Here is a 12,666-nt window from a genome sequence, read left to right on the forward strand (position 1 = left end):
AAAACCCAATAAATCCCACTCCCGAGACCGCCCAGGACCGTTCCCGTCCCGTTTACATCACGCACTAACGTCCAACTCACTCGACTAAAAATACAAAGTTATGGGAGAGTCCGTTGTGCGACTTTCTACACTACTCAGCGCTCTCATCTACGAGGAGATGATGCCATAGTTGCCATATAAGGACTTGCACTGACATCAGCACTGGAGCAGCTACGTCACTGCTGATTCGCTCAACACGTCACCTCCTTTCCCCTCTTTTCTCTTTCTACTCTCCACTCAGTTTAGAGGGGGAGATGTGGAGCACGGGTCACTTCATGAAAACCCAGTCTTTTCCAATGACACGGTTCCAAAGACATGGACATTCACATATGTATGAATTCATACTAAACAAGCAAAATGAAATACTGAATAAAGACCCGTTATATTACAAAATACTCTAATACTCATGAAGACTTATAAGATGCATAATATAGAACTATATAACAGCCTTATATCCATATAACAAACCATATGCCATCATATAATAATTACCATATAACATTAAACCATTAATAATTACCATATAACACACAGTACAATAGACTCATCACAATATACCATATAGTATATGTTACCATTACACACTGGCCAACACATATGATGTAATATATGTCCATAATATACACTAATGCAGTGTGCCATAATACTCAATGGCCAATGTGACCCAACAGACTGTCCCATATTACCATATAACACATTGTATTATAATACCAAACACACACAATCTCCATTATTACCAATACCACAGCACATAATTCCTGAAGTACAGCTCCACTTAATCATAAAACACACAGTATTTTAATACCAAACACACTGTATCAAAATACCAAACACACACTGTCCATTACAATCAATGCATGTGTCCAACACACTGTCCAATTTGACCATACAATACACTGTACTGTAATAATAAACACACTGTCTCATACAACCATTTAACACATTGTAATGTATCATATTACCAAACACACAGCCTCACACAACCATATAGCACCTTATATCAGAATACCAAACATACTGTCTCATATAACTATATTTTGCCCCATAATACTCAAACACACTGTCCATTATTGCCAACATGATGGCCAATGTGACCAAATCCAGTGCCCCATATAGCCCCTGTCACATGTTACAATACAACACACTGCCCCCAAATTACACAACACACTGCTCCATTGCCTGAGCACTCTGTCCCACATTTTACCAAACACATATCATATCATATTCATATTACTGTACCACACAGTGTGCCAAACTACCAAACACACAATCCCATATTACCATATAACACACTTCCCCACATTCCCAAATACAGTGTTCCACAAACACACTGTCTGATTACACCATATAACACACTGCCCCAGATTACACAACACAGTCTCCCACTGCCAAACAGAGTCCGCATTTCACACATCTGAGAGTGCTGTCCCCCATCATACCATCATACGTCAACATATGACTGTACACTGTCCCAAACCAAACTGTCCAACAGTATCAATGCAACTGCCCATGTGACCTAACACAATGTCCCATATATATTCACAAAAAACCCTTATAATAAAACACTCTCCCTCATGTCTAATACAATATAATACTGTCCCACATTCCACTCATGTGGTGTTCATCAAACACCATATAACAGACTGTCCCATAATACCAAACACACTGTCCCATATAACCATACAAAAGACTGTCCCAGAACACCATATGACAGACTGCACCATGTTACCAATGAAACTATTCCATATAACATATTGTCCCACATTACCAAACACACCGTTCTATATAACAATACAACACACTGTCCCATAGCACCAATTATCAGATTGTACTACATTACCAAACACACTGTCCAATTAAACCATATAACAAACTATCTTATATTACCAAACACACCAATCCATGTAACCATACAACAGACTGTCCCATATTACAAAACACACTGTCCCATAAAGCCATACAACAGACTGTCACACATTACCAAACACACTGTCCCATAACACAATATGACAGGCTCTCACATATTACCCAACAAAAAGTCCCATTTCACCATAGAACAGACTCTCCCACATTACCAAACTGTCCCACATTACCAAACACACTTTCCTATCACGCCTAATATCAGACTGTCACATATTACCAAACACGCTGTCACATGACACAATTTGACATGCTGTCACATATTATCCAACACAGTGTCCCATAACACCATATAACAGACTGTCATATGTTACCAAACACTGTCCCACAATCACACTGTCCAATGTTACCAAATATGCAATACCACGTGACTCATCATCACACAGTGTACCAGAACACATAGCGTAACGTCATGAGTTACAGTACGGGAAAGTTTACACTCACCAGACCGGAGCAGAGGCTGATGACGGCGGCATGCTCCGCGTGCGCGTTCACGTGTCCCCGGTAAAAACAGTGCTGATACGCCGTCTCCTCCTCTTCCTCCTCCTCTTCCTCAGTGAAGTTCCGTCCTCCGCCCAGCCCGAGCACCGTGACGCTGTAGGCGGGCGCCAGGAAGCCGCTGTCCAGCGTCAAGTTCAGGCGGTAGTCCTGGCCGAAGGCGGCGATGCGGTAGTGCACGCGCTCCGTGCTCCAGTGCTCGTGCTCCGTCGGCGCGTCCACGCTCCGCCTCTTGCGTTTGAAGTGCGCGCTCGCGGGCAGCGGCTCGCCGGCCTCGTCCACGCGCGCGGGAGTCACAATTTCGTAGGCGCTGAAGTGCTGGTGCGAAGTGGCTGCCGTTGCTGCTGCACGAGACCAAACACATCAACACGGAGCATTAGCACGAGCTACGACTGACAGGCACGAGACGGTACAAAACAGGCTTGTGCAGTTTTACATTCAAAACAGCTGACATAAGTTTGAGAGAATCCGATCCGAATCTTTAGAACTGTCAGTTGAAATAGACAACATTTCTCTCAAAGTCCAAATAAAAATATTGTTATTTGCTGAGCTTTCAGACCTTAAATAATACAAAAAAAACAAGATCATGTTTATAAAGTTTTAAGAGTTCAAAAATAAATATTTGTTGGAATAAACCTGGTATCCACCAGTTTTACACACTGCTTTTGGATAACGTTATGCCACGCCTGGTGCAAAAATTCATGCAGTTCAGCTTGGTTTGATGGTTCTCTCTTGTTCTCTTAGAACTTAGTGGAAACTCGACTCAGTTTGGTGACTCGTTTTAATGAATCACTCTTCAACCGATTCGTGATTCACAGGCAAATGTCAGACAGTATCCTCACCTCCATTAATTTCCACTCTCTCTATTTCTCGCATTCTGTCTAAAGTAGTTGGAAACTAGACTCAGATGAGTGGATCGTTTTGACGAATCACTCTTCAACCAAATCTCTTGATTCACAAGCAAAGACAAAGTTTATTATAACCTCCATTCATTTCCACTCTCCTTCTGTAAGAAGTGGAAATTCGACAAAGTTTGGCGACTCGTCTCAGTGAATCACTCTTCAACCGACTCGTGATTCACAGGCAAAATCGGACAGTATCCTCACCTCCATTCATTTCCACTTATTTCTCTCAATGTATTCATTGTAGTTAAAACTCGACTTAGATTAGTGACTCGTTTCACTGAATCAGTCTTCAACCGAGTCGTGATTCACAAGCAGAAGTCAGACAGTATCCTCACCTTCATTCATTTCTACTTACTCTTTCTATTTCTCTCATTGTATTCATTGTAGTTAAAACTCGACTCAGATTAGTGACTCGTTTCAGTGAATCAGTCTTCAACCGAGTCGTGATTCACAAGCAAAGTCAAACTCTTTCATCACTTCAATTGTTTTCCACTCTCTATCTATATCTATCTCGTTTTATTAGAAGTCATTGAAAACTCGACTCGAGTTTGGTGACTCGTTTAAATGAGTCACCGATTCGTGATTCAGTAGCAAAGTTAACCTTTATCATCACTTCAATTACTTTCCACTTTTTATCTATACGTATCTCATTCTATTAGAAGTAAATGAAAACTCGACTCTGTATAGTGACTTGTTTCAATGAATCACTCTTCAACCGATTCGTGATTCACGAGCAAAGTCAAACTGTATCCTCACCTCCATTCATTCCCATTCATTGAGGCTCTTGAAGTCTCGCGCTCACTGAAACAGTTGCACTCGAAGTGCATGCATCAAACTAGCGTACTTGCACGAGCTCCTATTGATAAAATATCCAATAGCCAATACAGTGAGCGCGGACCGTTCCAAAGCCCCGACCCATTCATTCATTCATCCCCGGGACCGCTTACCTTTCCTCGAGTCCGCCGGGATCACTGCACGCGCCAGGTCCGGCAGCACGCACAGCACAGCCCAGAGCAGCGCGTGCATGGTGGAGTATCCCCCTTCACTCGTCCTCCTCCTCTCTGCTCTGTTGCTTCTTCTTGTCTTTCTCTCCTTTTCTCCCGCTGTCCTCTTTAATCCCCCAGCCGGCGTCCAGCAACGTCCTGCCCGCGCGCCGTTCGGCCGGCTTCACATGTCCCGAGCGCCTCGCGCAGTCCGCGCGCAGCGTGCATACTGCGTTAAAGAAGGGTGAATGGGTGGGTGGTTGAGTGAGTGGGGTGGGTGGGTGTGGGTGTGTGTGTGATTGGGGTGGATGGGGCTGGGAGGGGGGAAGTTGGATGTTGTGGGCTCCTCTGCACGGTGGGCTTCGGGTGCACGCTTTAACTCTGGCCCATGAAGAAAAGTCAAAGGGGCGTGATCTGCGGTGGACGGATGGGTACGCCCCTACACCCAAACCACGCCCCACTTGTTGGTTGCCTGCATACCTGCAGTGGCGCAACAGGCTGTGGGAGGATTTGGGGAGGCTGTGGTGTTACCAAGAGTGTAAGAGGGATTGTCATGCATCAGGCAGGTTTTCTAGGAACACAATTCCAGAGTTCCTACCCAAGTATGGGAAGTATGGAAAGTATGGAGTTTGATTTTTATATATTTCCAGGTCTGGAAAAGTATGGAAAATAGAACATTATTATACAGATTTTTTTTTCAAGATTAGTGGTAACACTCTGGAAAAAGTACACATAACGTATTATAATCATTATTAGAATACTGTGCCTTATAGTCTCAAAACTTGAAAATTATGTTTATAAGACTTCATACTACACAGAAATGCCAGCTTCTTTGCCAGCTTAATTGTATGTATGTATACAGCTCTGGAAAAAAAAATAAGAGACCACTTCAGTTTCTGAATCAGTTTCTCTGATTTTGCTATTTATAGGTATATGTTTGAGTAAAATAAACATTCATGTTTTATTCTATAAACTACAAACAAAACTTCTCACAAATCCCCCCCAAAAATATTGTCATTTAGAGCATTTATTTGCAGAAAATGAGAAATGGCTGAAATAACAAATACAATGCAGAGCTTTCAGACCTTAAATAATGCAAAAATCAAAGTCAATATTTGGTGGAATAACCCTGGTTTTCAATCACAGTTTTCGTGCATCTTGGCAAGTTCACCTCCACCAGGCTTACACACTGCTTTTGGATAACTTTATGCCTGCACTCTTGGTGCACAAATTCAAGCAGTTCAGCTTGGTTTGATGGTTGTGATCATCCATCTTCCTCTTGATTAGGTTTTTTAATTTGGTAAAATCAAAGCAACTCATAATTTTAAATGGTCTAATTTTTTTCCAGAGCTTTAAGTGCCTATAATATAGCATAGTAATCCTCAGGGATCTAGTGGTGTCTTGACATGGGTTGTCCACAGAAAGCGAGCTGGGAATGCACATGCGGCAGTATCCACTGGTGGTGATTCATGTTTTTTCCCTGTGACGTGTTTGGGCCTCAGCAACATAAAAGTACTAAAATGTTTACATATGTGAAGGCCACGGCTCATTTTCCCCGCATATAAACACACTCGGCCTGTTTACAGCGCTGGTGCGGTTTTGCAGGTGTGCGCCTAAGAACAATTGCCTCAGCCGACATGCCTGGAGGGCAGGCTGAGATATCTGTGCTACATCTACGCTGGAGGAGGCAACACACACCATAAAGAGCCATTAAATACTTAATGTTGCAACAACTAATTGCTTGTTTCCCTTCATTAGTGCAATGGGTAATTTAAGTGAAGCATACATTAAGTGCAGCTTGTTAGCTCATGTGGTCTACACACAGTGTTCAGGGCACACCTGCGTGTGGGAGAAGTATGTATTGACCTTGGCCTTGACCTTGACCTTGGCTTGCATTGGCAGTCCTTGGTCACCTGGACAGTTTGGTCTTTATAGAACACTTTTCCACCGGCATGGTGCTGGTTCTGGTGCCGAGTTCCCAAACGGTTATGTGCTTTTCCACCACAAAATCACAGGTTTTCGTGCAGAAAAGTTGGTGTCGTTCTGACCCCCCAACTTGGTCTGGTCTGGAACCAGCGAGCTTGTGACACAAGCAGTCAAAGGGCAGGGCGTTCAAGCGTCCCAAGACTTTCAAATCGTCCCAATAAGCAATTAACACTAATTCATTTACTTTAGCAATACGAGTGTTTTTGCCTGAAAAAAGCATCGCATATGATTTATGATTTAAACAGACGCAAATAAACCTAAATACAGTAAAAAGTAACAAGAAGTTTTCATTTTTAGGTAAGTAGATTATATCCCGAGCAAAGCTGTAGAACAAAGTTTAGATCCACATTTCTCCTGGATGCTCCTCAGCCAGCATGTGCATGTTCATTTCCATCAGCAGCTCACCTAATTTAACATCAGTGTGATTTGATTTACACAAACAAGTGTTCATATGTTGAGAACTAGAAATAACACTACTAAACTTGGAAAAGAAGAGACTATGAGATGTTTTAAGGAAAACAGTGATGTTAAATTTTTGTATTGTTTTGTAAATTTGCTTAAAATTACTTAAAATTCCCACAGGTGCCTAAAATATTTGCACAATACTGTATATATATAGACCACAATAATTTATTGTGGCGACGGACAGTTCTGGTGGAAACAGGAGAGTTGAGGTGCACATTGAATTCTGCCGTGATTTGGGCAGCCGTGGTTTTAAGGTTTTTGGATACAATCCGGGTTAGCACCCGAACATCCCTTTCAGACAGCTTCCTCTTACAGCGTCCACAGTTAATCCTGTTGGATGTGGCTGGTCCTTCTTAGTGGTATGCTGGCATTACCCTGGATACCGTGGCTCTTGATATATTACAAAGACTTGCTGTCTTGCTCACAGATGCGCCAGCAAGACGTGCACCAACAATTTGTCCTCTTTTGAACTCTGGTATGTCACCCATAATGTTGTGTGCATTGCAATATTTTGAGAAACAGCCTCTACTCTTCTGCAAAGTCTTCACACTATATGTTGGAATATTGCTGCGAGAATTTGATTGCATTCGGCCTCAAGAGCATAAGGTAGGTCAGGTACTGATATTGGATGATTAGTGGAACTACGTACGTAAGTGTTTAACTGTGATCCGTTCTATACTCTTGGTAAAGTAGCAGTGCAGAAAGTGGGAGAGAGAGGCTGCATGTGGAGGTCCTGTGTCCGCGGTGAACTCACGCCAGTGTAATCTTCACTTCCCTTCTGCCCTGATGGAGGCAGATAAGGACTAGAAAGCTTGAATGGGACTCCAAAACTTGGCCTGGGGTTCTAAAGCGTACAACAGGAGTCATTTTCCAGGCCTTTAAAGCGCCGCTGCTCTGAAGCTCTCCTCCACGTCACTCGACCGTCAGAGCTCTGAAAGGCCGGGCACTGCTCTGGCCCTCATCATCATGTAATCAGTGGTGATTTTTAAGATGCTGAAATTTGATGTGTTTTTTTCGTCAAAGAATGTTTTTATGTTTAATACACACAAAGTTATTTTACATTTGGGTAGATGGTTGGTCAGTGAAAAAAGTTTTAAAAATTCTGCCCCTCACAATCAGAATTTCAGGAAAAATTCTGATTTTATATTCTTTGTAACAAATATCTGGAGAGTGTAACATTTATTTTTATCAGTATCAGTTCAATATATATATATATATATATATATATATATATATATATATACAATAATAAACACACATTTCATACACTCAAATACTCTAAATTTCACAAAAATATAACATTAATTCTTACTTGATTTTCTGTTCCAATCTGATGGTATAATCGAACCTACTTGTCATACCTTGAGCTGAAAGTGCTCCCGTCTCTACTACACTCAGGCTCTGCCTACGATCTCCTGTCTCCGAACTACAATACCCAGGATGCACCACACACTGACACTCACAATCACATGACACTGCACAAGGCACCTCCAGGAAGGTAATCGCCGGAATTCGAAACACCTGCTTACTGGCCTATATAAACCCCTCACTCCACTTCACCTGTGCTTGATGTATTACGAAAGACACTTCAGAAAGGTCAGAAAATTGAACTGATAAATGTTAGCTTAATAGTGGTTCTATTATATGATCAATGGTTTAAAGAGAAGATCAAATCGAAGGGCCTAAATGAGACTTTAAGCAAGTCACCAAAAGAAGTTTGTATATCTTAAGCTTAATAAGTTGACTCAAATGTTCTGTTTCAGTAAATTGGCTTAGAGCCTTTGAGTGCTAAGCCTCAGAATGATGTTAAGTTTCACTGTAGTAAACTAAGTGAATCCCAAGATCCCAGATTAAAAGTACTGAGTAAAATGGAATACAGTATCCGAGAGTTGTGTAAATCGTGAATGTGGCTTTTATTTCTTTTGCTTTGTGTGAGTTTTAGCTTAAGCTGATTAGATGATGATGTAACATCCAGTAACTCGGATTTTGACTCATTTCAGACAGGGTGTTATTAGGTCGTTTTTCCTATTTTGCTGTGAGAAACAGCCTCTACTCTTCTGCAAAGTCTTCCCACCAAATGATGGAATATTGCTGTGAAATGCGATGGCGTTTGGTCTCAAGAGCATAAGTGCAGTCAGGTATTGGTATTGGAAGATTAGTGGAACTATGTACAATAGGTTTCACATTGCTCCAGTGTGTGTTTTGTCTGACGGTACTTTCTCAGGCATTATCAGATGAGGGTTCCTCCTGCAGTCCAGTTACTGTAGGAATTCTCTTCCCAAGAACAAAACTTCTTGACCTTGATATAATCTGCAAATCCGGCATCATCTTGCTGCATCAATTCTGTCCCATTATTCTACTCTTGTTTTTGGGTTTTTGGAATATTGTGGGAATTTGAGTATCACCCAGGACAGAAAGGCACAGAACTGGACCGTTGGAAAGCCTGATACTGTAACTGCTGTGGTTAGGAGGGCATGCTCTGTCTTAGGCAGCCACTAAGCATCAGAAAAGAAGGCTCTCTGGGGTCTTTCCAAGACCTTATAGATTGCTGAGGGTCCTAGATTGTATTTAAGAACAGCAACTCTAAGAAAACACTGAACTATTTAAAGTGATCATATAGAAAGCCTACATTTGGTTTCTGGGACAATCTGGCAAATGGTGGCTTTTTTAAGGAATGTATTTGGAAAGAAGATGTTTTAGTGTGAAACATGTTTCACACAGGCTGTGACCTTGGTTGGTCTTGCATTAGTCACAGTTCTTCATTATATAACTTTTTACATTATTCTATTCTATTCTATTCTATTCTACACTATTATATTCTTTTTATACTTTTTGTCGGATAACATTTATGCTTTTACATATTTCTTTTATTGTCAAGGTAACATGGATTTCCTGTTTCATTGGTACTCTACTTGGCCTCCTAAGCTTTCTCTGAGGAAAAACTTTCTTTGCCAAATCAGCTTTTTGACAATACCCATTGTGAAAGCTTATCTTTTCTTCTCATTCATTATTTCTTTCTGAAATCAAGGCTTAATGATTAGTAAACCTATGGTTTAAACCTACATTCAGCCTGGTTGGTTGCCAGGTGGACTAATATAGGTGCCAAGTTGGAATTGAGTTAGCATTTGCTAAGGTACTGTTGCTGTTCATTAAAGTATAGCACTACAGCTAGGGGCAGAAATCATTCAAGCAAGATAAGCATGTGTTGGTTAAGCAAGCAGACTGCTGAGCCTTAGACTTTTGAAAAGTTTCTACAAGGTATAATTTTCCACAGAGTCTTGGCATATTCTGGCATTCTAAATCCAGATACATTTTATATATAAATACAGTAATTCGGTTCATATGTGGATTAAAACAACTGCACTGAATCCCTTAATTGGAACTGTTCTTGTTCTGGTCCCAACCTAACTCTGCCACCTAGCAACCTTACAAATGCCATCTGTGCTGTTGCTCCATGTTAAACTGTACAGAAATATCCACTAGTTCAGAACAGGACCTTCTTTTTGTATTTACTTTCTTTCTCTGCCCCAGACTGGTCTGACCAATACGTGGAGAAAATTTTATTTTGTGGTTTGTTGTAATGCATTTTGATACATTATGATTCTAGTTCTCCCTGTGTGAAAACAAACCAAACCAAAGGGAAAATACTTCAAGTTTACAAACTCATTAACAGATTTAGACCAGAGTCTAACATTCCAAAGTTAAAACTCCCCTTCCACTGAGAAATTCTGCAAAAATTCAGACGGACAAGATCTTCACTTGCATTGTCATCTGTTACCACTCTATCCTGAATCAGCAATCTGGCCTCCCAAAACGAACCACACAGCTGTTTGGGGTCTGTTCCAAATCCAGACACCTCTCGGGTCTCCCCCTGCTCTGTGGAATGGCAACATGATGGAGTCAGCTGAGCAGGGATCCGTCAAGATTTATACACAATGATTAGCTTGAGAAGACCCCAACTCAGAAACTTGTGAGGGGCTCCATGCGATAACCCTCCAAATTCCAGCTTTCTTCTTGGGGGTTGCCTGCTTACCTCCTTGTAGAATGTTTCTAACTGGACGTCTGCCTTTGTAGAAGCCTGCAGAAGCCTTTAAAATACATTTATGACTAAAGACAAAGATACAGAGCGTTACTCCACATCTTGCCAGGTTTCAGATGCTACAAATGGATTCATAAAAAAGAAAAATTGTTGAGTATTAGTGAAGAGAAACCTGGTGTTGGAATTTAAGCTCCTTTAGTTATGCCCTTGAGTTACGGAGACGCTAATATACCTAATAGGTAATGGAATATCCACCCCAATTTCAATAGCTTTTAATTTGTCTGTTAGAATTACTGATTATTTCCTATTAAATGGTTTATGGTTGTCTCTTATCCCAAACAAAAGCAGTCTGGAGCACCTGATGTGGATACTGATCCTAACATTGCTGGTAATGCTAACCCAACATTCCAAAAGGCTGTCTAACCTTATTTACAACTATTTAGAGCATGGCTAACTAGCTGTCCCACCCAACACAAAAAGACTGAAATATTGTGGAACTCCATACAACATATATGTCTACCAGCTTTCAAAGACGATGAGCTGCGAAATATGAAGTTGAACCACCCACCCTTAAATGTCCCAGGTCTGCTCTTACCATTCTGTGGTGGAGAAACTTGGTTTTGAAGCTTCAGAGAAGTGAAATGATGTATGTCTGTTAGGTAAGTTGTTAGCTTAAAAGCTAACCTAAGAGCACCACACATACCTGATGCATCCACTTCACTGGAGCTCACTTACATAAGCCATTTCTCTGGGAAAAGATGTTCTGTGTTGGTTTTCCTCCAAAAAATGGTAAGAGGAGATGTATGGATGGTTACATTTAGTTCCTTCAACCACAGACGAATCGGTACCACTTTAAAATAAGACTACATATTTGAAGGGAGAGTTGTCAAGCTTGATATAACTTCCACCACCTTCCAAAGAAGAGGAGATTCGTCGGTACCACTTTAATTAACAATTAGTGTATTAATGGTTACTAATTATGTTGTAAATGCCTTAAAAATAATTAACAATCAGTTATAACACATACATAGAAAGTGCAACAGTAGTAAACCCACAGCCATCTATTGTTGCCCTTTCTACGTATGTGTTATAACTGATTATTAATGATTTTTAAGGCATTTACAACCTAATTAATTAATAAACTAATTGTAAACCATTTATAAACCCTTTATAAAGGTAGTCTTATTTTAAAGTGGTACAGACGAATCTCCTCTTCTTTGGAAGGTGGTGGAAGTTATATCGAGCTTGACAACTCTCCCTTTTTTTGTATTGTGTATGCAAAGCCAATTTTTCCTCTTCTTCCAATTAATGAGACTCCCTCTAACTCTATAACATGGTTAAAATGTAAGTCACTCTGGATGCTAGCAGTGGGTGGGAATCTAGCTTTGTAGCTCTTGTGTAAAACTAACAAATCAACATCTGTTCTTGGGTGATCCTATATATATTCAGAGGAAAATTACATCAGTTTAAAGCTGTTGAGAAATGGGACACTGCTTTGTGGCTGTAACTAAGGGAAACTCTTGAGGGCTTTTGATTGAAATGAGACATGACAGATGGTTTGGAAGAACTGTGGTGTTTTGACCAGTGGGAGCCGCAAGGGCATCTAAACCTCAGATGAGCGGTCAGTGTCTTCACTCACTCCTCTTCTCTCATAGCAAACAAAGGGATAAATGGAGTGATCTAATCACTCTCAGTTGGAAGAAGCAACTGCAGAGATAACCCGTAGCCTTCACACAGCTGTGATCTGAAGCAGCTGGGGGCAGAGAGAGAGAGAAAGAGAAAGAAAGAGAGAGAGAGACAGTCTGTAGTGTGACGAATTCAAAGAAACACA

General features: G+C 41.0%; 2 protein-coding genes across 6 annotated transcripts in view; one reads left to right on the forward strand and one right to left on the reverse strand.

The window, feature by feature from the left end:
- The window catches only part of LOC103023416 (A disintegrin and metalloproteinase with thrombospondin motifs 9), a 94,786-nt gene extending 90,089 nt beyond the window's left edge, over positions 1-4,697 (reverse strand). The window contains exons 1-2 of the mRNA XM_022682812.2: positions 4,310-4,697; positions 2,404-2,801 (exon numbers count right to left, since the gene is read on the reverse strand). Of these exons, the coding sequence (XP_022538533.2) occupies positions 2,404-2,801; positions 4,310-4,388 (477 nt within the window). The 5' untranslated portion in view covers positions 4,389-4,697. The remainder of the gene's footprint in view (positions 1-2,403; positions 2,802-4,309) is intronic.
- Positions 1-12,666, forward strand: part of LOC103029679 (solute carrier family 2, facilitated glucose transporter member 9-like) — a 1,095,244-nt gene that overhangs the window by 299,023 nt on the left and 783,555 nt on the right. The window lies entirely within an intron of this gene.

Source organism: Astyanax mexicanus, chromosome 24, assembly GCF_023375975.1.
Source record: "Astyanax mexicanus isolate ESR-SI-001 chromosome 24, AstMex3_surface, whole genome shotgun sequence".
NCBI lineage: Eukaryota > Metazoa > Chordata > Actinopteri > Characiformes > Acestrorhamphidae > Astyanax > Astyanax mexicanus.